This window comes from Thalassophryne amazonica, chromosome 14 (assembly GCF_902500255.1).
Source record: "Thalassophryne amazonica chromosome 14, fThaAma1.1, whole genome shotgun sequence".
Taxonomy (NCBI): domain Eukaryota; kingdom Metazoa; phylum Chordata; class Actinopteri; order Batrachoidiformes; family Batrachoididae; genus Thalassophryne; species Thalassophryne amazonica.
Genome location: NC_047116.1, coordinates 4124467 through 4151877, shown reverse-complemented (window position 1 = coordinate 4151877; position 27411 = coordinate 4124467). Strand labels below are relative to the sequence as shown.

The following is a 27411-nucleotide window of genomic DNA, read 5'->3' as shown; positions in this document are numbered from 1 at the left end:
GCATCGATATTGATAAAATCTTATCAATACCCATCCCTACTGTTGTTGTGCTAATAGTACGAGTGGCCACACATTTTCTAAGTGTCAGGCGAGCAGTGTTAAGGTGCACTTACACGAGCATGCCTTTGACTCATGCAGTAGCACAACCTTTGTCGTTCTGGAGAGTAAACTCGTCTTTAACGGGTGCAGACAGGATGCCAGAGGGGCGCTGGTGCGTGCTATTGCGCACAGAGAATTTTGAAATGTTCAAAAATCTTTCACGCACAAATGTTGTGCTACGTGGCGCGATCTCATCTCCAACACGACATGCAGCTCATCAGGTGGAGTAAACAAGAAGTGAACAGAGCGAGTGGTGACATCAGCAGATTGCATCAGAGTGCAGCTCACCTGAATAATTATAAACATACTTTAACAGCTGCAGACAAGAAGCAAAGAACACACAACTGTTTTTCAGGCCATGACAATGTAGACATGACAAATAATTACCTTTTTTAGACGGGTCAAAATGCTTTCTGCGGGTAGTTTGGCGCGAACAGCTGCAGCCTCCTCTGATTCAGGGTGCGATTAGAGCCGTTTTCAACGGCCAATTTACAGAAAAAAAGATTAAACCGCCACAAAAGAATTTTATATACACAGCTTCCAGCGCAGAGCACGTGGCGGCCAGTGGAACAAAGAACGGCGTCCAGCTGGTTATTGCATGAGTCTCAGGCATGCTTGTGTCAGTGCACCTTTAGATATTCATGTGTGTCACCTGGAATCTGGCCGACACCTGCCACGAGAGGGATTGAATGGGCTCTCACGGGGCACTCTGTCTTTCAGCCGCTGGTGTGCGCGAATAGTTGTAGCGACATGTGTACGAGGCGTTGGAAGCAGCTCCAATTTTACACGAATGGCATGCAATTCCTCCATGCGCTAGTTGGCTTAAATCGCGTTATGTGTGAAGGGGCCCTAAAATTTTTGACAGTGTTCACGCTGTGGTCCAACATGTCTGCTTCCTGCTGTCAGTGTACAGGTCCGAGTATTAATCCCACTCTGAGCCCAACTGCTACCTCAACTTAAACAACCAGACTCCACTAAGTCCGCCGTGGCCTCAGTTAACTGATGCTCAAAGTACTGCAGCGGAGCAAGTTTACATTTTGGATTCATAACAAAAGCTGAAACTTGAATGAATTGTTCAGATCAAGCTGCACCAAACGAGACTGAAAGCAAATCACTGTGGACCCCAGCAGCTTTAGCTCATTACATGACACTGTGATGGGTTGGTGGTTCAAATCCCAGCTGTGATTGGCACCTGATGCCCCCCTCCTACTCACCAAAAGGAAGTGGTCACCTGAACTCATCACACCGTGATCCAAAACATTTGCTCTAATGTTTTCATCTCAAATTCATTTGCAATTTTTCCTTAGAATTCCCAATTTCATTTCACAGCCTTGTGAAAGTTAGGTTTTTTTTAAGAATAGCTTTGATTACTGCAGATTTAAAACTTGTAGGAACAGAACCTGAGGTTAGTGACAGGTTAATAATTGTCAGCATAATGGACCCAAGTGTAGCCCAGAAGTCCTTAAACATTTAATTGGTATCAGGTCAAAAAGATAAGCTGTGCTTTTAACAAAGTTAAAAGTTGCAACAACATACAGAGCGGAACATTATCGAAGTTGGTAAGTCTCAGCATCCTAGCACAGATGGCACCTACGTTAGTAGCAGGATCTAACGGTGGGGCGAGAGCAGGGGTGGGCAATGTGGACTGAGACACTGCATGTTTTCCTTGCAACCAATCACCTCAGCAGGTGGGTTGCTGATGAGCTTCTCCCTTGAACATAAACACCCGGTCGTCAATGAAATCACCTGCTGAGACACTCGATCATTAATGAAATCACCTGCTGAGGTGACTGGTTTCAAGGAAAACCTGCAGTGTCTCTGCCCTTCATGGCACATGATTGCCCACCCCTGGACTAGAGCGTGCTGGAATATGTTTGACCTCTATTTTCTCTTCAGAATAATCTAGGAAATCCTGAGCAGTAAATGGAGAACAGTTTATACGTGGCTGTCCTTCGATACGTGTAGTCACAGTGTCAAACAAGAACTTTGAATTATGCTTGTTTTTGCTAATCAGGTCAGAGTAGTGGGCACGCTTTGTAGGCACCAGCGCGTGCTTGTAGTCCTGAATGGCATCGCACCATGCAAGGTGGAAAATGTCTGGTTTAGACCTACGCATTTCCGCTCTAAACATCTAGACGTACGAGGTCTGTCCAGAAAGTATCGTACCTTTTTATTTTTTTCAAAAACTGTATGGATTTGATTCATATGTTTTTACATCAGCCAAGCTTGAACCTTCGTGCGCTTGCGTGAGTTTTTCCACGCCTGTCGGTTGCGTCATTCGCCTGTGAGCACGCCTTGTGGGAGGAGTGGTCCAGCCCCCTCGTCGGATTTTCATTGTCAGGAAATGGCGGAATGATTTGGGCTTTTTTTTCCATCAGAATTTTTTCATAAACTGTTAGAGACAGTTGGGACATGTCCAGCTCTCCACAATTTCTCTTATACTCACTCGACTGGTAAGCACTGAAAGCCGAGATAGGCATGTCCCAACTTGTCCCCTGGCACTCCGAAACGGAGGTGTTCCTTTGTCTCGCTCGATCAGCGAATCGGTCGTGATGCGCGAAGCCTCCACGGGGCTTTCCATGACAAAATCTCGTTAAAAGTGAAATCTGCCGGAAAATGGCTGATGTCCAGCTCTTGTGATAACCAGAGAAATTGCACACGACGGTCCTGGCTCCACACAGCGATCCGTTTAGAAATGATGTGGTGTTTTCTGCCTCTCGATGGCGGCTCGGAGCGCGGCACGCCATGGGCCATTGTGGGCTGTCCTTAAAGCTGTAGTAACACTCCTTATTCTCTGTGAAGCCCGTAAAATTTTCACCGAAAGCCAGATAAATTTTTCAAATGGTTTCCAGCTGCCAGTCTCTAACAGTTTCTGAAAAAATTCTGATGGAAAAAAAGCCCAAATCATTCCGCCATTTCCTCGCAATGAAACGACGACGAGAGGGGTGGAGCAGTGCTCACTCAAAGCCTGCCCACAGGCGAATGACGCAACCGACAGGCGTGGAAAAACTCATGCATGCGCACGAAGGTTCAAGCTTGGCTGACGTAAAAACATATGAATCAAATCCATATAGTTTTTGACTATGCTCGAGCTCATGTAAATACTTTTTAAACCAAGGTGTCTGCATTTTAGGGCAGCATGATTTTAGTAGATGGAGCATTTGCATCTAATTGACTCATGACAGAGGAGTTTAACCAGGTTTCACATAAGCTAACCATATCTAAACAATGTTCCAAAGTTACTTCAGTTTTACTTTAGTACCAGGTCTCTTTGGAGGATCCTTGGATCATGCTGGAATGACTTTGTGTCAAATGAACAGTTACTGAGGGAGACTTGGGTGAGAAGGAGGAGAATCAGGAGCGTCAGCATTGACATTTTGTCCATGTGGTTTGTGTCTCTGTGCATGATGCACATAAACTGCCTGAGTGTTGAGGACCCCAGCAGATGGAGAAGGCCAAGGACACGCCTACATTTTGCCTCACTGCAATCGATAAGTGGTTACATTGGAGAGGTGGACATGGATTGGCTGTCTGTCTGGGTGGTTGCCATCCAGGTCCCAAGATGGTTCCATAGTTTGGTGGTTGCATTGGCATGTGGTACTTCTGGCACTGCCAGACCTGAGTGTGACCCAACTGTTGTCATTCTAGTTTTCAGTACCAGATAAAGTAGAAAGTAGATGTTTTCTTACCTGAGGCCAAAATATGGCCATCGGGTATTGCAAAGGCTTTGCATCCGTCCGTCCGTTTGTCTGTCTGTGTTCAGCATAAGTCCAGTCCTGTTACTGCCAGGGTCTTCAAATTCAGAGGGAATATTCTTGGGACACAGACCTTGGACAAGTTCTAAGATGGCTAACCGTGACCTATTTTCAGAGGTCAACAGTCACATTCTATTTCCTGTTTTTTTGCTCATACGGCTGAAGGTATTTTAGCAGTGTGTTATATTTTTTTCGTATGTGAGAATTTGAAGCAGGTCTGTTTGATTGTGCTCCTTGTTTCCTGTTCCTTCACTCTTACTTTCACTGGTTCACGCTCACGGTCTCTCACCCCTTTGTCCCCGCGCGGTTCTCTCTTCCTTGTGTCTCACTCAGCCCAGTCACTGATGTCATTGTAGTCTTTTCTGCCAGTTCATGTGTTGTTGCACCTTGGCGTGTTTTCTCGAGTGTTCTGTAGCGCTCGTCTCTTGTGAATTAAAATATTCTCTGTTTAATCGTAGACGGAGCCGGTCACACTGGTTAATTGGTGAAATGCTTCTCGGCCAGTGTAGTGTTATGATCACAGTTTACTTCAGCATTCTCCTCTCAGTACTCCTTTTGTTTTTCAAAAAAAAGTGTAATCTTGCTGAAGAGACAGACTAATGTCAGTTCTGTAGCGTGAAACTACAGTGACCTGAACACACAAACCAGCATCGTGTACTCGAGACGGATTGGGTTTAGGTGTTGCGGTATGGCCAAAAAAGAAAAAAATGAATTGAATTTTGCAGTTTAAGTGAAACTTATGAGTTAAAATTGTCATCTCGTTCTGTCACATGAGCAGCTCCAGGACCCCTGTGTGGGTTGCAAACTTTGACCTCAATTTTTTTGTGTATACGTATATAAGTTTCTCCCATCATCCTCTTCAGGACAAACAGTCGTGGCAGAACGAGTATGAAATCTACAACCTGAATGGGATGAGACACGACAACCTGCTGCATTTCATTGGAGCAGAGAAGAGAGGAACCAGCATGAACGTGGAACTGTGGCTTATCACTTCCTACCATGACAAGGTAATGGTGCCCCCTGCTGGACACTCTGGACACTACCAACTGAGCCAAATTTATATTAACAATGGAGACACTTTGGCTTAATATGAAATGAAACGGTACAGATTTGAGATGAGATATACTTTATTGATCTCACAGTGGAGAAATTGTGTTTACACTCCAGTTACCTCAGACAGCAATTAGTCCACAATTATTACTTGTTTACCGTAATAATCAAATCAATTTTATTTATATAGCGCCAAATCACAACAAACAGTTGCCCCAAGGTGCTTTATATTGTAAGGCAAAAGCCATACAATAATTACAGAAAAACCCCAACGGTCAAAACGACCCCCTGTGAGCAAGCACTTGGCGACATTGGGAAGGAAAAACTCCCTTTTAACAGGAAGAAACCTCCAGCAGGACCAGGCTCGGGGAAGGGCAGTCTTCTGCTGGGACTGGTTGGGGCTGAGGGAGAGAACCAGGAAAAAGACATGCTGTGGAAGAGAGCAGAGATCAATCACTAATGATTAAATGCAGAGTGGTGCATACAGAGCAAAAAGAGAAAGAAACACTCAGTGCATCATGGGAACCCCCCAGCAGTCTAAGTCTATAGCAGCATAACTAAGGGATGGTTCAGTGGTCACCTGATCCAGCCCTAACTATAAGATACTATAATAAACTATAATAATGGCACACATCAGAATTAAAGACAGCACATACACATTTGACATTATGTGCACTAAGTTTGAAGAAGTCTGTTATCCGAATTGAGGCAAGTGGGTGAAGGTCGCGCACCAACGCTGAGATGCGCCACCGTCAGCCTGGGGGGAGGAACGGGGACCGCCTTCGTCGGAGTCCCAAGCTGAACATTTCTTTTTATGTTTGTGAAATCAGTGAGTTATTAACGGGGGAGACCATTTCCCCACTTAATGTACCTTTTGTACTTTTCATGTATTTTGTTTACTTGCATATTCATTTCTTGCTTCTGTTCCGCTGTGGCATGTTTGTGTGTTCAGGGCTCGCTGACGGACTACTTGAAGGCCAGCGTGGTGTCCTGGAATGAGTTGTGCCACATCGCCCATACGATGGCCCGCGGCCTGGCATACCTGCACGAGGACATGCCTGGACACAAGTATGGACACAAGCCTGCCATTGCCCACAGGTGTGTCTCCATCATCAGCTCTTTATGACAAAATAAAGACTTTAAAGTCCAATGGAAGTCGTTGAAATCTTCTTCCAACAGGAAAAGAATAGTGACACAAAGAGCTGAATTAACGAATTCAGATTGAAATGCTGCAAACATTCAAAATACACTGTTCAGGTTGCTCAAATCAGACAGAAAAAGAATTTTAGATTTTTAAAATCTAGATGGGAAAAAAAAAAAATTTTAAGGGCTGAAAATCACTGATTAAGAAAGACTGGGAAAAAAATCTATTTTTACGCAAATGTGGGGAAAATAGACTGAAAAATGCACTTTGTAATTATTGTGAAATAATGGATATCCACTCTGATATTGGGAACCACTGAGCTTGAGAGCTGACGTGTTGAAAGCTGTTAATTGGCTGTTGGTGAAGTCAGCCGTTAGGTACCAACATTCTACATCATTTTCTAAATTGATTGTCATCAAGAGAAAATGATACACTGTGATTGTTAGAGGATCTTAAATGTGAGAATATGTTCCATTTGTTTTTTGTTTGTGATAACAAACCATCAACATGTTTATTAGACCCCATTCCTACCAGGCTGCTCAAGGAAGCCCTACCATTATTTAATGCTTCGATCTTAAATATGATCAATCTATCTTTGTTAGTTGGCTATGTACCACAGGCTTTTAAGGTGGCAGTAATTAAACCATTACTTAAAAAGCCATCACTTGACCCAGCTATCTTAGCTAATTATAGGCCAATCTCCAACCTTCCTTTTCTCTCAAAAATTCTTGAAAGGGTAGTTGTAAAACAGCTAACTGATCATCTGCAGAGGAATGGTCTATTTGAAGAGTTTCAGTCAGGTTTTAGAATTCATCATAGTACAGAAACAGCATTAGTGAAGGTTACAAATGATCTTCTTATGGCCTCGGACAGTGGACTCATCTCTGTGCTTGTTCTGTTAGACCTCAGTGCTGCTTTTGATACTGTTGACCATAAAATTTTATTACAGAGATTAGAGCATGCCATAGGTATTAAAGGCACTGCGCTGCGGTGGTTTGAATCATATTTGTCTAATAGATTACAATTTGTTCATGTGAATGGGGAATCTTCTTCACAGACTAAAGTTAATTATGGAGTTCCACAAGGTTCTGTGCTAGGACCAATTTTATTCACTTTATACATGCTTCCCTTAGGCAGTATTATTAGACGGTATTGCTTAAATTTTCATTGTTACGCAGATGATACCCAGCTTTATCTATCCATGAAGCCAGAGGACACACACCAATTAGCTAAACTGCAGGATTGTCTTACAGACATAAAGACATGGATGACCTATAATTTCCTGCTTTTAAACTCAGATAAAACTGAAGTTATTGTACTTGGCCCCACAAATCTTAGAAACATGGTGTCTAACCACATCCTTACTCTGGATGGCATTACCCTGACCTCTAGTAATACTGTGAGAAATCTTGGAGTCATTTTTGATCAGGATATGTCATTCAAAGCGCATATTAAACAAATATGTAGGACTGCTTTTTTGCATTTACGCAATATCTCTAAAATCAGAAAGGTCTTGTCTCAGAGTGATGCTGAAAAACTAATTCATGCATTTATTTCCTCTAGGCTGGACTATTGTAATTCATTATTATCAGGTTGTCCTAAAAGTTCCCTAAAAAGCCTTCAGTTAATTCAAAATGCTGCAGCTAGAGTACTGACGGGGACTAGAAGGAGAGAGCATATCTCACCCATATTGGCCTCTCTTCATTGGCTTCCTGTTAATTCTAGAATAGAATTTAAAATTCTTCTTCTTACTTATAAGGTTTTGAATAATCAGGTCCCATCTCATCTTAGGGACCTCGTAGTACCATATCACCCCAATAGAGCGCTTCGCTCTCAGACTGCAGGCTTACTTGTAGTTCCTAGGGTTTGTAAGAGTAGAATGGGAGGCAGAGCCTTCAGCTTTCAGGCTCCTCTCCTGTGGAACCAGCTCCCAATTCAGATCAGGGAGACAGACACCCTCTCTACTTTTAAGATTAGGCTTAAAACTTTCCTTTTTGCTAAAGCTTATAGTTAGGGCTGGATCAGGTGACCCTGAACCATCCCTTAGTTATGCTGCTATAGACGTAGACTGCTGGGGGGTTCCCATGATGCACTGTTTCTTTCTCTTTTTGCTCTGTATGCACCACTCTGCATTTAATTATTAGTGATCGATCTCTGCTCCCCTCCACAGCATGTCTTTTTCCTGGTTCTCTCCCTCAGCCCCAACCAGTCCCAACAGAAGACTACCCCTCCCTGAGCCTGGTTCTGCTGGAGGTTTCTTCCTGTTAAAAGGGAGTTTTTCCTTCCCACTGTAGCCAAGTGCTTGCTCACAGGGGGTCGTTTTGACCGTTGGGGTTTTACATAATTATTGTATGGCCTTGCCTTACAATATAAAGCGCCTTGGGGCAACTGTTTGTTGTGATTTGGCGCTATATAAAAAAATTGATTGATTGATTGATACATTTGTTGAGACTGTTCAGACAGACACAAATGTTCCTTTTAAACCACTTTATTCAAGATTTATATTAAACCAGATGTTTTCTGAAATATTAATGTCTGTAAACTGGTTTCAACTGTACTTGAAGACAAATGAGTTTAATTTAAGGAAACGATTTGAATGTCTTTGGATCTGGGAAAACAAATGTGTGATTAACCTTTGTAGTTTCCAAAAAATAAAAACAACAATTAACTGTAGCTAATAGGAATGAAGGGATGAACAAATAATCAGAATAACGGTTAGTTATACTGACTGCTGTATGTTGTGTAATCTAGTCCAGACTGACTTTATTCCTTCGTGGTGGTGGTCATGTCATTGATGCAACAGATCTCTTGTCGTATAAGGAAGAAAAAAGCCTTCAGCTGAATTTTATTTGGCCTCAGTTTTTGTTTTTCTCCCCCACAGGGACTTTAAAAGTAAGAATGTGCTACTGAAGGAAAACCTCACCGCCTGCATCGCTGACTTCGGCCTCGCTGTCTGGTTTGAAGCTGGAAAGTCTCCTGGAGACACACACGGACAGGTGAGAGTTCAGGGTCCAGCAGCAAGTTAATGCTCAGACACGAGCAAATGAGCATTGAAAAACAAAATCTATAAAACACAAAATATGAAATACGATGGAGAAGAAAAGCTGAAGTGATAAAGAACAACCCTGAAGTGAGTAAAGTAACGTGAGTCACACGGAACGTTCACTGTCAACGAACGAAAAATTACAGCTCTGAAAGAAGCAGCAGAAACAGTTAGTAACCCCGTCACTGCCAGAGGAAAGCGTTAGTAACCCCGTCACCGCCAGAGGAAAGCGTTAGTAACCCGTCACCGCCAGAGGAAAGCTTTAGTAACCCCGTCACAGCCAGAGGAAAGCGTTAGTAACCCCGTCACAGCCAGAGGAAAGCGTTAGTAACCCCGTCACAGCCAGAGGAAAGCGTTAGTAACCCGTCACCGCCAGAGGAAAGCTTTAGTAACCCCGTCACAGCCAGAGGAAAGCGTTAGTAACCCCGTCACAGCCAGAGGAAAGCGTTAGTAACCCCGTCACAGCCAGAGGAAAGCGCTAGTAACCCCGTCCCCGCCAGAGAAAAGCGTTATCAACACCGTCCCCGCCAGAGGAAAGCGTTATCAACCCCGTCCCCGCCAGAGGAAAGCGTTATCAACCCCGTCGCCGCCAGAGGAAAGCGTTATCAACCCCGTCGCCGCCAGAGGAAAGCGCTAGTAACCCCGTCGCCGCCAGAGGAAAGCGCTAGTAACCCCCGTCGCCGCCAGAGGAAAGCGCTAGTAACCCCGTCGCCGCCAGAGGAAAGCGCTAGTAACCCCGTCGCCGCCAGAGGAAAGCGCTAGTAACCCCGTCGCCGCCAGAGGAAAGCGCTAGTAACCCCGTCGCCGCCAGAGGAAAGCGCTAGTAACCCCGTCGCCGCCAGAGGAAAGCTTTATCAACCCCGTCGCCGCCAGAGGAAAGCGTTATCAACCCCGTCGCCGCCAGAGGAAAGCGCTAGTAACCCCGTCGCCGCCAGAGGAAAGCGTTATCAACCCCGTCCCCGCCAGAGGAAAGCGCTAGTAACCCCGTCCCCGCCAGAGGAAAGCGCTAGTAACCCCGTCCCCGCCAGAGGAAAGCGCTAGTAACCCCGTCCCCGCCAGAGGAAAGCGCTAGTAACCCCGTCCCCGCCAGAGGAAAGCGCTAGTAACCCCGTCACCGCCAGAGGAAAGCGCTAGTAACCCCGTCACCGCCAGAGGAAAGCGCTAGTAACCCCGTCACCTGCCGGGACAAAAGTACGTATGAGTGACTCTGTCGCTACCAGATGAAAGTTGAGCAGAGGTCTCAAAGTGGTTCCAGAAATGGCAGAGAAGGTGCAGGCTTTATTTCTAACCACTCACTCGACCAGGTGATTTCACTGATTAACTGATTTCATCTGTTCAAAGAGATGTTAATTTGTATAGTCTTACACACCTCTCTGCAGCTTCCCTCCGCCTGCCATCCCCTCATTACCCCATCCCTGTAGAGACGGTGCCTGCTCCCAGACCACCAATAACCAGCAAAAATCTATTTAAGCATAAAAATTCAAAAAGAAAAAATAATATAGCACCTTCAACTGCACCACAGACTAAAACAGTTAAATGTGGTCTATTAAACATTAGGTCTCTCTCTTCTAAGTCCCTGTTAGTAAATGATATAATAATTGATCAACATATTGATTTATTCTGCCTTACAGAAACCTGGTTACAGCAGGATGAATATGTTAGTTTAAATGAGTCAACACCCCCGAGTCACATTAACTGTCAGAATGCTCGTAGCACGGGCCGAGGGGGAGGATTAGCAGCAATCTTCCACTCTAGCTTATTAATTAATCAAAAACCCAGACAGAGTTTTAATTCATTTGAAAGCTTGACTCTTAGTCTTGTCCATCCAAATTGGAAGTCCCAAAAACCAGTTTTATTTGTTATTATCTATCGTCCACCTGGTCGTTACTGTGGGTTTCTCTGTGAATTTTCGGACCTTTTGTCTGACTTAGTGCTTAGCTCAGATAAGATAATTATAGTGGCCGATTTTAACATCCACACAGATGCTGAGAATGACAGCCTCAACACTGCATTTAATCTATTATTAGACTCAATTGGCTTTGCTCAAAATGTAAATGAGTCCACCCACCACTTTAATCATATCTTAGATCTTGTTCTGACTTATGGTATGGAAATTGAAGACTTAACAGTATTCCCTGAAAACTCCCTTCTGTCTGATCATTTCTTAATAACATTTACATTTACTCTGATGGACTACCCAGCAGTGGGGAATAAGTTTCATTACACTAGAAGTCTTTCAGAAAGCACTGTAACTAGGTTTAAGGATATGATTCCTTCTTTATGTTCTCTAATGACATATACCAACACAGTGCAGAGTAGCTACCTAAACTCTGTGAGATAGAGTATCTCGACCTCAGTGCTGCTTTTGATACTGTTGACCATAAAATTTTATTACAGAGATTAGAGCATGCCATAGGTATTAAAGGCACTGCGCTGCGGTGGTTTGAATCATATTTGTCTAATAGATTACAATTTGTTCATGTGAATGGGGAATCTTCTTCACAGATTAAAGTTAATTATGGAGTTCCACAAGGTTCTGTGCTAGGACCAATTTTATTCACTTTATACATGCTTCCCTTAGGCAGTATTATTAGACGGTATTGCTTAAATTTTCATTGTTACGCAGATGATACCCAGCTTTATCTGTCCATGAAGCCAGAGGACACACACCAATTAGCTAAACTGCAGGATTGTCTTACGGACATAAAGACATGGATGACCTCTAATTTCCTGCTTTTAAACTCAGATAAAACTGAAGTTATTGTACTTGGCCCCACAAATCTTAGAAACATGGTGTCTAACCAGATCCTTACTCTGGATGGCATTACCCTGACCTCTAGTAATACTGTGAGAAATCTTGGAGTCATTTTTGATCAGGATATGTCATTCAATGCGCATATTAAACAAATATGTAGGACTGCTTTTTTGCATTTACGCAATATCTCTAAAATTAGAAAGGTCTTGTCTCAGAGTGATGCTGAAAAACTAATTCATGCATTTATTTCCTCTAGGCTGGACTATTGTAATTCATTATTATCAGGTTGTCCTAAAAGTTCCCTGAAAAGCCTTCAGTTAATTCAAAATGCTGCAGCTAGAGTACTAAGGGGGACTAGAAGGAGAGAGCATATCTCACCCATATTGGCCTCTCTTCATTGGCTTCCTGTTAATTCTAGAACAGAATTTAAAATTCTTCTTCTTACTTATAAGGTTTTGAATAATCAGGTCCCATCTTATCTTAGGGACCTCATAGTACCATATCACCCCAATAGAGCGCTTCGCTCTCAGACTGCAGGCTTACTTGTAGTTCCTAGGGTTTGTAAGAGTAGAATGGGAGGCAGAGCCTTCAGCTTTCAGGCTCCTCTCCTGTGGAACCAGCTCCCAATTCAGATCAGGGAGACAGACACCCTCTCTACTTTTAAGATTAGGCTTAAAACTTTCCTTTTTGCTAAAGCTTATAGTTAGGGCTGGATCAGGTGACCTGAACCATCCCTTAGTTATGCTGCTATAGACTTAGACTGCTGGGGGGTTCCCATGATGCACTGAGTGTTTCTTTCTCTTTTTGCTCTGTATGCACCACTCTGCATTTAATCATTAGTGATTGATCTCTGCTCCCCTCCACAGCATGTCTTTTTCCTGGTTCTCTCCCTCAGCCCCAACCAGTCCCAGCAGAAGACTGCCCCTCCCTGAGCCTGGTTCTGCTGGAGGTTTCTTCCTGTTAAAAGGGAGTTTTTCCTTCCCACTGTCGCCAAGTGCTTGCTCACAGGGGGTTGTTTTGACTGTTGGGGTTTTTATGTAATTATTGTATGGCTTTGCCTTACAATATAAAGCGCCTTGGGGCAACTGTTTGTTGTGATTTGGTGCTATATAAATAAAATTGAAAATTGATTGACCTTCTCTGCCATTTCTGGAATCAGTTTGAGACTTCTGAAGGAGATGCTCCTCTGGAAACTGACTCATTCTGCTGTTTCGTAAAGGACTAAGAAACAATCTGAACAGCTTAGTTGCTGAGTATCATGGCTGGCATTTACTGTATAGTTGATCACCTCCTGAAATTATCTCCACAACTACTTTGGTTGTGGTGCACCGTGCTGGAGCGTGTTGTGCACAGTTCATCCCTTTGAAAATTAAATGGAAAATACATATGCATGAGATGAGAACGGGTAAGGTGCTCTGTTTTCTGCAGTTTAAAGTCTCAGCACATCAACAGTGTAATAAAGTGTCCCCGTTATCAGAATGCACGTTCCTCTGTTAATTACTCTAACATAAGAGCAAAGTACATGAGCGCAGTACAGCCAGCATGCATCCACATGTTCATCACCCTGGGGTGCACACAAATATTTTACCTTTGTTGGAGTGGTAACAGTCTGAACATGGAGTCAGTCACATGCGTGATCCCCGCACTTACCCAGGGGAGCTGTGGGGTGACAACCCACCCCTGAGTTTTAGAGTTTAATCATTGAGTGAGAGCCAGTGGCTGAGCTGTTAAAGGATGTATTGGAAGTAAATTAATTTTGTAGTTGCACAGTAAGGGAAAAATAATGTGTGTGTGAGTGTGAGAGAGAGAGTGGTTTTGTAATCGAATTACAGCCCTCTGAATCGTAACTGAATTGTGTGGTGCCTGAGGACTCCCATCCCTAATGTCAGACTGAAGGATTCTCTGTGCTCATTTATGACACACTGCGTCAGTGATGGAGCTCAGAGCTTTGGGATAAATTTCCTGACAGTCCACCTGGGGGCCGTTAGGTGAACTGGAGCTACAGTGCTCAGACTGGGTCCTGTTTTGTGTTGTTGGTTTTCAGGTGGGCACCAGGAGGTACATGGCTCCAGAGGTTCTGGAAGGGGCCATTAATTTCCAGCGAGACGCCTTCCTGAGAATCGACATGTACGCTCTGGGCCTCGTGCTGTGGGAGCTAGCTTCACGCTGTAAGGCTGCTGATGGTAAGAACTAAGGGTCAACTGATATGGATTTTTAAGGGCCGCTACAGACTATCTGCAAGGTTTGGAGGCTGATACCGATATTTGAACTTGATATTTGCCTGCTGTGAAATGTGGCAAAAATGTGTCAAAATTTAGTATAATACGCTTAACACAAATCTTTCTTTAAATATTTTGTCATACATGTTTAATTCACAGAGCCCTTCAACATGATCTTCACACAAAAAGTGCAAGAAGCTCCAAATAACATTATAAAGTTGAACAAATGAGCAAATAAAGACATACAGCTGGCACAGCTCCAGTCTGGACACTATCTTCTTCTGTGCCAGTCTGTGGGACAGCAGCCTTCAGCACTGACATGCCGAACTTGTGACATCTAACAAATCAAGTAGTGCTGTTGGCGGGACTTTGTTGCATATGGTGGGCCCTTCACATACATCAATGGGCCTTTGTGAAGTGGATAAGAGATTTTTAATGTATTGTAGTCAACTGTATGAGCCACAACTTCAGGTCATTTAAGTTAAATATGATCAACATTTCATGTTTGTTATAGTTTATGTTATTTGCAGGTCATAAATAACATTTAAAGGGTTAAAAACACATTAATGTTGGATATACATTGCATTTCTTCTTCAAAACTACTTCAAAATAGTTTTTTTTTTTTCCTTCAACATTTTAGAGTGGGATTTTTTGAAAAGAGTTGAACCTGGACTGATTTTCATTGTCCAACCTGTTTTTAAAGGATAAAAGCTTGATGAAAAATGTTTCTGAATCATAGTTTTTCACACTTTGATTCATAAGCATGAAGCTTTTTTCTGAAGATGATCATTGATTGTTAGCTGCTTTAATGTGTTTAGCGCTAAAGTCCGCTGTTCACACAAATGATCATGTGATCATTTGAAAACAGTTTGTACAGTTTTTAAACAGTTCCATGAAAAATATAAACTTTTGTTTGCATGTGCATCGGGGTCGCATTGCTTATTGCTCCCCAGCTCAGTCGCCATGTGTTGGAGTTCACTCCGGTGAACGAGAGGGTCACGTCCCTACCCCTTAGGGTCGGGGACAGGTCTCTCACTGTTGTCTCGGCCTACGGTCAGAGCAGCAGTGCAGAGTACCCGACCTTCTTGGAGTCCCTGGGAGGGGTACTAGATAGCGCTCCAACTGGGGACTCCATTGTTCTCCTGGGGGATTTCAATGCCCACGTGGGCGGCGACAGTGAGACCTGGGGGGGGGGGGAGTGATCGGGAAGAACAGCCTTCCCGATCTGAACCCGAGTGGTGTTCAGTTGTTGGACTTCTGTGCTAGTTACAGTTTGTCCATCACGAGCACCATGTTCAAGCACAAGGGTGTCCATAAGTGCACGTGGCACCAGGACAACCTGAGCCGTAGGTCAATGATTGACTTTGTAGTCGTATCATCTGACCTTCGACCACATGTCTCGGACACTCGAGTGAAGAGAGGGGCTGAGCTGTCGACCGATCACCACTTGGTGGTGAGTTGGATCCGCTGGGAGGGGAGGAAGCCAGTCAGACCTGGCAGGCCCAAACATATTGTGAGGGTCTGCTGGGAACGACTGGCAGAACCCTCTGTCAGCGAGGTCTTCAACTCCCACCTCCGGGAGAGCTTCTCCCAGATCCTGGGGGACGTTGGAGTCCGAGTGGACCATGTTCTCCACCTCCATTGTCGATGCAGCTACTCGTAGCTGTGGTTGCAAGGTCTCTGGTGCCTGTCGCGGCGGCAATCCCCGAACCCGGTGGTGGACGCCGGAAGTAAGGGATGCTGTCAAGCTGAAGGAGTCGTCCTACTTGTCTTTGTTGGTAGGTGGGACCCCGTAGCAGGTGACAGGTACCGGTAGGCCAAGCTTGCCGCAGGCCTTGCAGTCGCAGAGACAAAAACTCGGGTCTGGGAGGAGTTCGGGGAGGCCATGGAGGAGGACTGTCGGTTGGCCTTGAAGAAATTCTGGCAAACCGTCCGATGCCTCAGGAGGCGGAAGCAGCTCTCCACCAGCACTGTCTACGGTGCGGGTGGGGAGCTGTTGACCCTGACTGGGGATGTTGTCGGGCGGTGGAAGGAATACTTCGAGGATCTCCTCAATCCCATCGTCACATCTTCTGAAGGGGAAGCAGAGAGTGGGGACTCAAAGGCAGACTCATCCATTACCCAGGCTGAAGTCACCGAGGTGGTTAGAAAGCTCCTCTGTGGCAAGGATCCTGGGGTGGATGAAATCTGTCCGTGAGTACCTTAAATCTCTGGATGTTGTGGGACTGTCTTGGCTGACACGCCTCTGCAACATCACGTGGTGGTTGGGGACAGTGCCTCTGGATTGGCAGACCGGGGTGGTGGTGGTCCCTCTGTTTAAGAAGGGGGACCGGAGGGTGTGTTCCAACTACAGGGGGATCACACTCCTCAGCCTCCCCGGTAAGGTCTATTCCAGAGTACTGGAGAGGAGAATTCGACCGATAGTTGAACCTCGGATTCAGGAGGAGCAGTGTGGTTTTCGTCCTGGTCGCGGCACACTGGACCAGCTCTACACGCTCTATCGGGTGCTTAAGGGTTCATGGGAGTTTGCCCAACCAGTCCACATGTGCTTTGTGGATCTGGAGAAGGCGTTTGACCGTGTCCCTCGAGGCACCCTGTGGGGGGTGCTCCGGGAGTACGGGGTCCGGGGTCCTTTGCTAAGGGCTATCCGGTCCCTGTACGACCACAGCAGGAGCTTGGTTCGCATTGCTGGTAGTAAGTCACACCTGTTTCCAGTGCACGTTGGTCTCCGTCAGGGCTGCCCTTTGTCACCGGTTCTGTTCATTACCTTTATGGACAGAATTTCTAGGTGCAGGCAGGGTGTAGAGGGGGTCTGGTTTGGGAAGTACAGAATCTCATCTCTGCTGTTTGCGGACGATGTGGTTCTGTTGGCTTCGTCAAATCAGGACCTTCAGTGTGCACTGGGGCAGTTTGCAGCCGAGTGTGAAGCGTCCGGGATGAAAATCAGCACCTCCAAATCCGAGGCCATGGTTCTCGACTGGAAAAAGGTGCTTTGCTTCTTCAGGTCAGTGGAGTATCCTTGCCTCAAGTGGAGGAGTTTAAGTATCTCGGGGTCTTGTTCACGAGTGAGGGACAGATGGAGCGTGAGATCGATAGACGGATCGGTGCAGCATCTGCAGTGATGCGGTCGCTGTATTGGACCGTCGTGGTGAAGAGAGAGCTGAGTAGGGGGGCAAAGCTCTCGATTTACCGATCGATCTACGTTCCGATCCTCACCTATGGTCATGAGATTTGGCTCATGACCGAAAGAACGAGATCGCGAGTACAAGCGGCCGAGATGAGTTTCCTCCGCAGGGTGGCTGGGCGCTCCCTTAGAGATAGGGTGAGGAGCTTGGTCACTCGGGAGGAGCTCGGAGTCGAGCCGCTGCTCCTCCACGTTGAAAGGAGCCAGTTGAGGTGGCTCGGGCATCTTTTCCGGATGCCTCCTGGACGCCTCGCTGGAGAGGTGTTCCGGGCATGTCCCATCGGGAGGAGGCCCCGGGAAGACCCAGGACATGCTGGAGGGACTACGTCTCTCGGCTGGCTTGGGAACGCCTTGGGGTTCCCCCAGAGGAGCTGGGGGAGGTGTGTATGGTTCGGAAGGTCTGGGCAGCTTTGCTTGAGCTGCTGCCCCCGCGACCCGACTCAGGATAAAGCGGAAGAAAATGGATGGATGGATGGATGGATGGATGGACGATATCCACAAAATGCTTAATATTGGTGTAGATAATCAGTAAGAACACACTAAAGCTTCAGATCTAGCACACCAAAAAGAGTGATTCTGGTGGAACTGTGGTTCTTTAAGTTAGGGTTTGCCTGAACCCTAATCCCGAGTCCAAATTTAGTTTGAATGAAATTGATCCAGATTTACCTGATAAAGTACTCATGGTGGGTTGTAAAAAAAAAAAAATACTGATATGTCTACTGATATATCTATAAAAAATTGCAGTGATTCCAAACATTTCATTATCAAAATCTTATGACAAAGAAATTAAATGAAGTTTTGATGTTTGATTTGCTGCTCTTGTAGCTAATGAGCCAGGGGTGACGGGGGTCCCAGCCATGCTTGACAGCATTGTAAATGCCGGGGGAGCGTTCCGTGATGGACAAACCATGATGACAGAATTTCCAAAAGTGTTTTTTCTACATTATTTAATCTGTAAAATAAAAGGTTTCACATTGACCCATTGATACCACTGATACCGATATGTTTGTAAAAGGCTCACATCGTATCAGCCAACTGGTATATCAGTCAGACTCTTAATTTTCAGATGAATGTTGCAGCATGTTTGTCACATCTGACCACAAGGATACTGTCCTATTTCCCTTTGTCGGCATGGCCTGTAAAAGGAACTGGAACAGATTTTCTGCAGTAACTTCCTCTTAAGAAGGTCGCATATCTTTGAAGAATGTTATGTCTTCCTGTCTCAGGTCCACTTGACGAATACATGCTGCCGTTTGAGGAAGAGGTGGGACAGCATCCGTCCCTGGAGGACATGCAGGAAGTGGTCGTGCACAAAAAGCTGAGGCCTACGCTTAGAGAGTGCTGGCAGAAACACACTGTGAGTCAGCACTACATGACCCACAATGCATCACTGTGTTGACACCAGCAAGCCAGGTTCAGCTTACATCTTCAACCTGAAACAGTGAGAGCGAGCATGTTAGCCTGTCCCATTAGGTACACAAAGGACATGCTATTGCTAATGCTAACTCATTCATTACTCTCTTAACAGTAATGCTGGTAATGATACCTGCTATGGTACTGCCATATTTGTGGGAAGCGTTTGACTTATCAGCATTATATCTTCATAAGTTAATGCTAACACATGTATGGTAAATGGACTGCATTTATATAGCGCTTTTCCATCTGCATCAGACGCTCAAAGCGCTTTACAATTATGCCTCACATTCACCCCAATGTCAGGGTGCTGCCATACAAGGCGCTCGCTACACACCGGGAGCAATGGGGGATTAAAGGCCTTGCCCAAGGGCCCTGAGTGATTTTCCAGTCAGGCGGGGATTTGAACCCATGATCTTCTGGACTCAAGCCCAACACCTTAACCAATAGACCATCAATATATGTCATCAATGTATAATTAGCTTGTTGATGTATTGCTGCTATGTGTAATTTGGCATGGATCAAAAGCCACTGTTGGAATGTAAGCAAGCTGTTTTATTGTCACATAATCCAGAAATATTAGCATGTAAATTTATGTACTTTACCGCTGAGAGGTGACGCCTGTGTTTTCGCTCTCTTTTCGTCGTCCGTGCTGAGAGGTGACGCCTGTGTTTTCGCTCTCTTTTCGTCGTCTGTGCTGAGAGGTGACGCCGGTGTTTTTGCTCTCTTTTCGTCGTCTGTGCTGAGAGGTGACGCCGGTGTTTTCGCTCTCTTTTCGTCGTCCGTGCTGAGAGGTGACGCCGGTGTTTTCGCTCTCTTTTCGTTGTCCGTGCTGAGAGGTGACGCCGGTGTTTTCGCTCTCTTTTCGTCGTCTGTGCTGAGAGGTGACGCCGGTGTTTTCGCTCTCTTTTTGTCGTCCGTGCTGAGAGGTGACGCCTGTGTTTTCGCTCTCTTTTCGTCGTCCGTGCTGAGAGGTGACGCCTGTGTTTTCGCTATCTTTTCGTCGTCCGTGCTGAGAGGTGACGCCTGTGTTTTCGCTCTGTTTTCGTCGTCCGCGCTGAGAGGTGACGCCTGTGTTTTCGCTCTGTTTTCGTCGTCCGCGCTGAGAGGTGACGCCTGTGTTTTCGCTCTGTTTTCGTCGTCCGCGCTGAGAGGTGACGCCTGTGTTTTCGCTCTGTTTTCGTCGTCCGCGCTGAGAGGTGACGCCTGTGTTTTCGCTCTCTTTTCGTCGTCCGCGCTGAGAGGTGACGCCTGTGTTTTCGCTCTCTTTCGTCGTCCGCGCCGAGAGGTGACGCCTGTGTTTTCGCTCTCTATTCGTCGTCCGCGCCGAGAGGTGACGCCTGTGTTTTCGCTCTCTATTCGTCGTCCGTGCCGAGAGGTGATGCCTGTGTTTTTGCTCTCTTTTCGTCGTCCGTGCCGAGAGGTGACGCCTGTGTTTTCGCTCTTTTCGTCGTCTGTGCCGAGAGGTGACGCCTGTGTTTTCGCTCTTATTTCGTCGTCCGTGCCGATAGGTGACGCCTGTGTTTTCGCTCTTTTTCGTCGTCCGTGCCGAGAGGTGACGCCTGTTTTCGCTCTTTTTGTCGTCCGTGCCGAGAGGTGACGCCTGTGTTTTTGCGCTCTTTCGTCGTCCGTGCCTAGAGGTGACGCCTGTGTTTTCGCTCTCTTTTCGTCGTCCGTGCCTAGAGGTGACGCCTGTGTTTTCGCTCTCTCTTCGTCGTCTGTGCTGAGAGGTGACGCCTGTGTTTTCGCTCTTTTTGTCGTCGTACAGGGTCTGGCCATGCTTTGTGAGACCATTGAGGAGTGCTGGGACCACGAGGCGGAGGCTCGGTTGTCGGCGGGTTGCGTGGATGAGCGCGTCGTTCAGATGCAGCGGCAAACGAGCATCACGGCACCAGAAGAAACTGTGACAGTGGTCACCATGGTAACAAACATGGACTACCCGCCTAAGGAGTCCAGCCTATGACTAGGCTGACAGTCGGACAGCATTACAGACTAGGTGAGCTGACAGATCTGCTGTTTGTTTGCTGGCGCGGATCAGTGTGATTAGGCAGATCAGGTGGTCCTGGTTCTGCCTGGTCCTGGTCTGAGCCTTTTGGTCGCGTCTGGCTCCACGTGTGTCTGCAGACCAGAGCCGGAGTGGAGGACGACCTGCAGCCATGATTCTTTTTTTATTTGTGGATGAACGTTTTTCTACACATCATGTGACCTGGGGGGGGGGGGGGGGGGGGGCTTCAATTTGACAAATGTTTTCCTTCATCTGTACAAAACCTTTTTTAGAAGAGTTCTATCTTTGAAACATTCAGAGGAGGTCCCTGTTGTGCTGCACCGTGCTTTAAAGGTCGTGGACACGGTGGAACCCGAGCAGACTTAAGTTATTCTGATTCATCACTGAATCGACAGAAAAAGGTGCGAAATGGGGAAAAAAAACTTTTTTCAATCAGTTTTTCGCTGTGATTTTATTCTGATATTTTCACCTCGAATCTCGCAGTGGCTCTCACACGCTTCAGAATTCAGATTCTGTTTTTTTGTTTTTTTGTTTTAATTTAAGGGCATCTTAGTTTTTGAACACGTGTGTTTTTATGATTGTCTAATGCTAATCAGAAGCATCAGCTGTTTACAGTTATTGAACCAGAGGATTTTTTTCCTTTGAGCAGGACGACATCAAACCCACCGTTTAAGAGATAACTGTATTTTTCAGATTACAGGTTGCAGGTGGGGGTTTTTTATTACCTGGGGATGTCCTGTAACTTGTTCTTCAGTGAGAATTATATAATGAATAAATCACACATCTGTTATTCACAATAATATAACTATTTATTGGAGCCTGACTGATATCTGCTATCAGTCTTTCATGGACACAAAGATGGTGTTATTTTTGCCGATATGAAAACTTTACCAGATAATGCAGAAAACATTATGTTGTTTAGAGGGTGCTTTGACAGCGTTGTTTACAATGCTAACCCCATCACTCCTTCGTCACATTAGCTACCATTAGCAGCCACTCAAATCAGCGTGATTTTTACAGCAACAAGAGAGCAGTGGTAAGTGCACCGCCAGCTAGGCGGGGCCAAAATAGATGAGAAGTCTATTTAATGCAAATGTTGAGCCATGTGACACTTCATCTGCCAATCAGAGTGAAGGCAGCGAGTGACATATGTTGACTGGATGTTAGAGTTTATTTGTAGTAAATTCATGTTTAAACTGTAAAATGTCAAAACTGATTTACATTTCTCTGTCATTGAGGTTTGACAATGAAATGTTAGGAATCATTGACTTTTTTCATGTATATATCAGTATTATAATTTTTTACTTCTTAATTTTGGTATCATATTGGTCCCCCAGAAAATTCCACGTCAGTCGGGCTCTGCTGTTTGTATTGAGCTTTCCCAGGCATCAAAGCACCAAACAAAATAAACTTCAGTAATACAACTACCACAACAATACACAAAAATCTCAGTCATACAGAAGAAAGGTTTGACTTATACTCTGTAAAACCGGTAACTATTTAAATCAGTGAATACCAGTTCAAAGGACAATGGATGATCTTCAGATTTCACACACGACGGGGGCTGCTGGTCCTCGTGCAAACCAGAACACCATCTGGATAGTTTTAGCCGACAACACAAACCAAAGAAGGCTTCAAGCTGTTGACAAGTAACAATACCTCAACCTCACTGCTGCCCCCTGCTGTTCACACCGGACTGACTGACTTTAACCCTTTGAAATGTGTTTTTAAACAGAATCCCTCCAAATATGAATATTCGGGAGAAGGTGAAAACACTTTTAGTTTGCAGTGTCCCACATATTTAACAGGCACAACTTTACTTCTGACTTGATTTGTACATGTGTCAGTTTGGAGTCTGTTCATGTTGAGACTGTCTTTTTAAAAATGTCACCTTTTAGGTTTTTCTCCCTTATATTTACGTGGTACTTTATTTTTCATGAAGTCCTGGTTTAAATTGTCTCAGGAACATTTTTTCCACACTTTTGCCCAAAACTCTTCATGTTGACTCTGATTTTTCTCACTTCTTCTTCGATGATATTAATTTCATTCTCTCTGATGAAAAGCTGAAACAGTGGGTTTGTATCCTGTGACACCGTGTGAGAGGAGTCCGATTTACAGATGAGCTTCCTGCTTTTGTGTCAGACTGAACCCTCCTCCAGTGTGCTGTTGGCGGTTTGTTTGTTCTGGTCTCAGATGTCAGCCATTTCTAAAGTTTAAAACTGTAACATTTGGATTTGGGACAAAGTCATAAATTCAGGGAGCCTGCATTTGGACTCCACTAAGAGTTCATGACTTCATTTTATCCCAGGTGATGTTGACGGGGGGAAGGTAACAGGCAAATGAAAGTGTGAGCTAAATTCTCTTGATCCCTCCATGCTGGTAGGGGGCGCCGACAGTCTGTTAGAAACAGTGGCATCACAGAGGGGAAAGCAGAGTGTGGAGACCGAACCAACATTCTGAAAAGAGACGTCAAGCCCACGGAACTTTCTGTGATTGTCATTAGCTTATTCCACCTCTGCCCCCCTGTTGCCTCATGACCTAGACAGCTGCACACGTGACGATAGCGTAGTGGGCGTAACCGGTACTTCAGTAATCATTTTTCAATACTTATTGATAAGGCTGCCACAAACGATTATTTTGATCATTTTAATTTTTGCCATTAGTCGATGAATTGGATCATACATAAGCTGCGGCTCATCACATCAGCATGCAGCTGATATTTGTCTTTGAATGTTGCTATTGTTTATTATGCCATTTAAATAATTATTTAATTATTTTACTATGCATTACTTTTGGAAATATTGTTCTAATACATTCAAGCCAGTAAAGCAACTTCAGACAGAGAGACGGAGAGAGAGAAAGAGACAGACAGAGAGAGTGCCCTTCTCAAAGGTTGTATCATGTTTCTTTTCCATCGTTGTGGTGAAGTCAGATCGGTCTGGTCAGTAGTTACAGTAGTGTTCAGAATAATAGTAGTGCTATGTGACTAAAAAGATGAATCCAGGTTTTGAGTATATTTCTTACTGTTACATGGGAAACAAGGTACCAGTAGATTCAGTAGATTCTCACAAATCCAACAAGACCAAGCATTCATGATATGCACACTCTTAAGGCTATGAAATTGGGCTATTAGTAAAAAAAAAAAAAAAAAGTAGAAAAGGGGGTGTTCACAATAATAGTAGCATCTGCTGTTGACGCTACAAACTCAAAACTATTATGTTCAAACTGCTTTTTTTTTAGCAATCCTGTGAATCACTAAACTAGTATTTAGTTGTATATCCAGTTTTTCATGATTTCTTCACATCTGCGAGGCATTCATTTTGTTGGTTTTGAACCAAGATTTTGCTGGTTTACTAGTGTGCTTGGGGTCATTGTCTTGTTGAAACACCCATTTCAAGGGCATGTCCTCTTCAGCATAAGGCAACATGACCTCTTCAAGTATTTTGACATATCCAAACTGATCCATGATACCTGGTATGCGATATATAGGCCCAACACCATAGTAGGAGAAACATGCCCATATCATGATGCTTCACTGTCTTCACTGTGAACTGTGGCTTGAATTCAGAGTTTGGGGGTCGTCTCACAAACTGTCTGCGGCCCTTGGACCCAAAAAGAACAATTTTACTCTCATCAGTCCACAAAATATTCCTCCATTTCTCTTTAGGCTAGTTGATGTGTTCTTTGGCAAATTGTAACCTCTTCTGCACATGTCTTTTATTTAACAGAGGGACTTTGTGGGGGATTGTTTCAAATAAATTAGCTTCACACAGGCATCTTCTAACTGTCACAGCACTTACAGGTAACTCCAGACTGTCTTTGATCATCCTGGAGCTGATCAGTGGGTGAGCCTTTGCCATTCTGGTTATTCTTCTATCCATTTTGATGGTTGTTTTTCGTTTTCTTCCACGCGTCTGTTTTTTTTTTTTTTTTGTCCATTTTAAAGCATTGGAGATCATTGTAGATGAACAGCCTATAATTTATAATTTTTTGCACCTGCGTATAAGTTTTCCCCTCTCCAACCAACTTTTTAATCAAACTACGCTGTTCTTCTGAACAATGTCTTGAACATCCCATTTTATTCAGGCTTTCAAAGAGAAAACCATGTTCAACAGGTGCTGGCTTCATCCTTAAATAGGGGACACCTGATTCACACGTGTTTGTTCCACAAAATCGACGAAGTCACTGACTGAATGCCACATTACTATTATTGTGAACACCCCCTTTTCTACTTTATTTTACTAATAGCCCAATTTCATAGCCTTAAGAGTGTGCATATCATGAATGCTTGGTCTTGTTGGATTTGTGAGAATCTACTGAATCTACTGGTACCTTGTTTCCCATGTAACAATAAGAAATATACTCAAAACCAGGATTAATCTTTTTAGTCACATAGGACTACTATTATTCTGAACACTACTGTATCTTGGTATTCTGGATTGAACTGCTTGATCGTGTCTTTGAAGTGTTGATGGCCGACCTTGGACAGGTGTCTGTCAGTCACCAACATCTTGAAGTTTGTCTCAGTCAGGATATTTGCTTGCTGAGGTGCGCACGTTGTTGTCTTGGTAACAAAGTTGTTCATTGAAGTGGAACTTTTTTTTTAAAGCACTGTAACTTAGCGTTATAAAATATTAGCGTGATCACATTTCCATTTTGAACATGACATGGCTGTTCCAACATTAAAGCAAACAGATGACATATGTGTGCTCATGCTAATGAAACAGTCATCGTTCATGTTAACGTTAACAGCTATCAATATAAGTAAGTAGCTCACTATAGACGTTAATGTTAGCAGCTAACTCACCAATTAGCTTACCGAGACGACTGTCCCTCGTCAGAATTTCAGTCAGTCACAGCGCATTTCCTTCTCAGATGTTCCTGCTTCGCCATTGTCCTGCCATGGAAGACAAGTTCTGCCTTGCAGAGTTTGCATTTCATATTTTTCTCTTTAATTTGGTTAAAATGCTCCCAAACGTTTGAGTTTCGTAGTCGGGCAGCCATGATATTGTTTTGGGCATAACGTTCCCGGTGACATCACAACTGACCCAGATTATCACTACTGCACATGTGCATCAAGGACAGAAAGGCAGCGGGAAGGTACAGTGGCAGCTTTGAAAGAAAAACTAAGCTCAGAAAAATAAACGATGTCGATAATTAAATTAAATGCTGATGATTTTGTAGTTGATGTAATCATAACTTGTTGACTAATCATGGCAGCCTTACATTTTTATACTTATAAACATTACTTATTTATAATTGTGCATGTGGAACTCAAAATGGTCCTTATTTAAAGCATTTACGAAACATTTTGTTTTGGAGTGAGAATTATGTAGTGACACTTGTGCCACAAGGGACACGTGATGTAGCCTTCGTTTTCAGGGGAAAGAAGGCTGCATACGTTTGGCGAGTTCCAAGGAGCCTTTGAAATGAGACGGCCAAGTCACGCCACTGATGACGAATGAGGTCGACAAATGTAGCCTTAGAAGGATGCGGCCTCTGAATGAGGACACAGCCTATCTGTACTAAACTTTATTGACAAAGAAAAAAGGAAATGGAGGGAAACTTTGTTGTACTGTCATAAATCTGCTTGAAGGCTTCACAACCTTTGGAGTGGATGTGGCCATGCTGTGCTAATGCTAAAGGTAGTAAGTATCCTGAGTGCACGCTGATACTTCAGAGATAACACAGCTGGTTGCAATAATGTGACTAATCACAGCTGGAGGACAGATCAGAAGTAGAAAATACCAAAAGCAACGGGATTTTGTGACACAGCGGATGCTAATGCCACGTTTGATGTACACTGTGAGTGAGATAGTGAACATAGTGATATAATTAATTGTTGAAATCCAACCATTGAAAATTTATGGAGTGACCGGTTGGAACTTGCCACCATTTTTATTTCAACCACGGTGCACTCAGTGAGATTTTAAACATGGCTGCCTCCAGGCTCTCTCTTGTGTGAACAACAAATGCTCATCAGCAGACAAACTTCAGAAACCCAGAACTAAAAACAAACAAAAGCTCCTTTGATGTTTCATTGAATCCAAAGTCTCCTTTTTGTCAGCAATGTCCTGGATCATGTTTAAGCCCCATTAAACCTACATCACAAAAGGTCACCGATTCAAACCTTGTCCGTGCATCGGAATACCTGACCGGGTCCTGGAACGCAAATCACACCGCTCCTTTTATTGACGCAGACAACGCTCACGCTACGCAAATCACACCGCTCCTTTTATCGACGCAGACAACGGTCACGCTACGCAAATCACACCGCTCCTTTTATCGACGCAGACAACGGTCACGCTACGCAAATCACACCGCTCCTTTTATCGACGCAGACAACGGTCACGCTACGCAAATCACACCGCTCCTTTTATCGACGCAGACAACGGTCACGCTACGCAAATCACACCGCTCCTTTTATCGACGCAGACAACGGTCACGCTACGCAAATCACACCGCTCCTTTTATCGACGCAGACAACGGTCACGCTACGCAAATCACACCGCTCCTTTTATCGACGCAGACAACGGTCACGCTACGCAAATCACACCGCTCCTTTTATCGACGCAGACAACGGTCACGCTACGCAAATCACAGCGCTCCTTTTATCGACGCAGACAACGGTCACGCTACGCAAATCACAGCCCTCCTTTTATCGACGCAGACAACGGTCACGCTACGCAAATCACAGCCCTCCTTTTATCGACGCAGACAACGGTCACGCTACGCAAATCACAG

At 44.6% G+C, this 27411-nt stretch overlaps 1 protein-coding gene across 1 annotated transcript in view; it reads left to right on the top strand.

The window, feature by feature from the left end:
• The window catches only part of acvr2aa (activin A receptor type 2Aa), a 74694-nt gene extending 53615 nt beyond the window's left edge, over positions 1-21079 (top strand). The window contains exons 6-11 of the mRNA XM_034185858.1: positions 4718-4861; positions 5857-6002; positions 8930-9044; positions 13891-14029; positions 18476-18606; positions 20431-21079. Coding sequence (XP_034041749.1) covers positions 4718-4861; positions 5857-6002; positions 8930-9044; positions 13891-14029; positions 18476-18606; positions 20431-20625 — 870 coding nt within the window. The 3' untranslated portion in view covers positions 20626-21079. The remainder of the gene's footprint in view (positions 1-4717; positions 4862-5856; positions 6003-8929; positions 9045-13890; positions 14030-18475; positions 18607-20430) is intronic.
• Positions 21080-27411: the final 6332 nt, after the last annotated feature.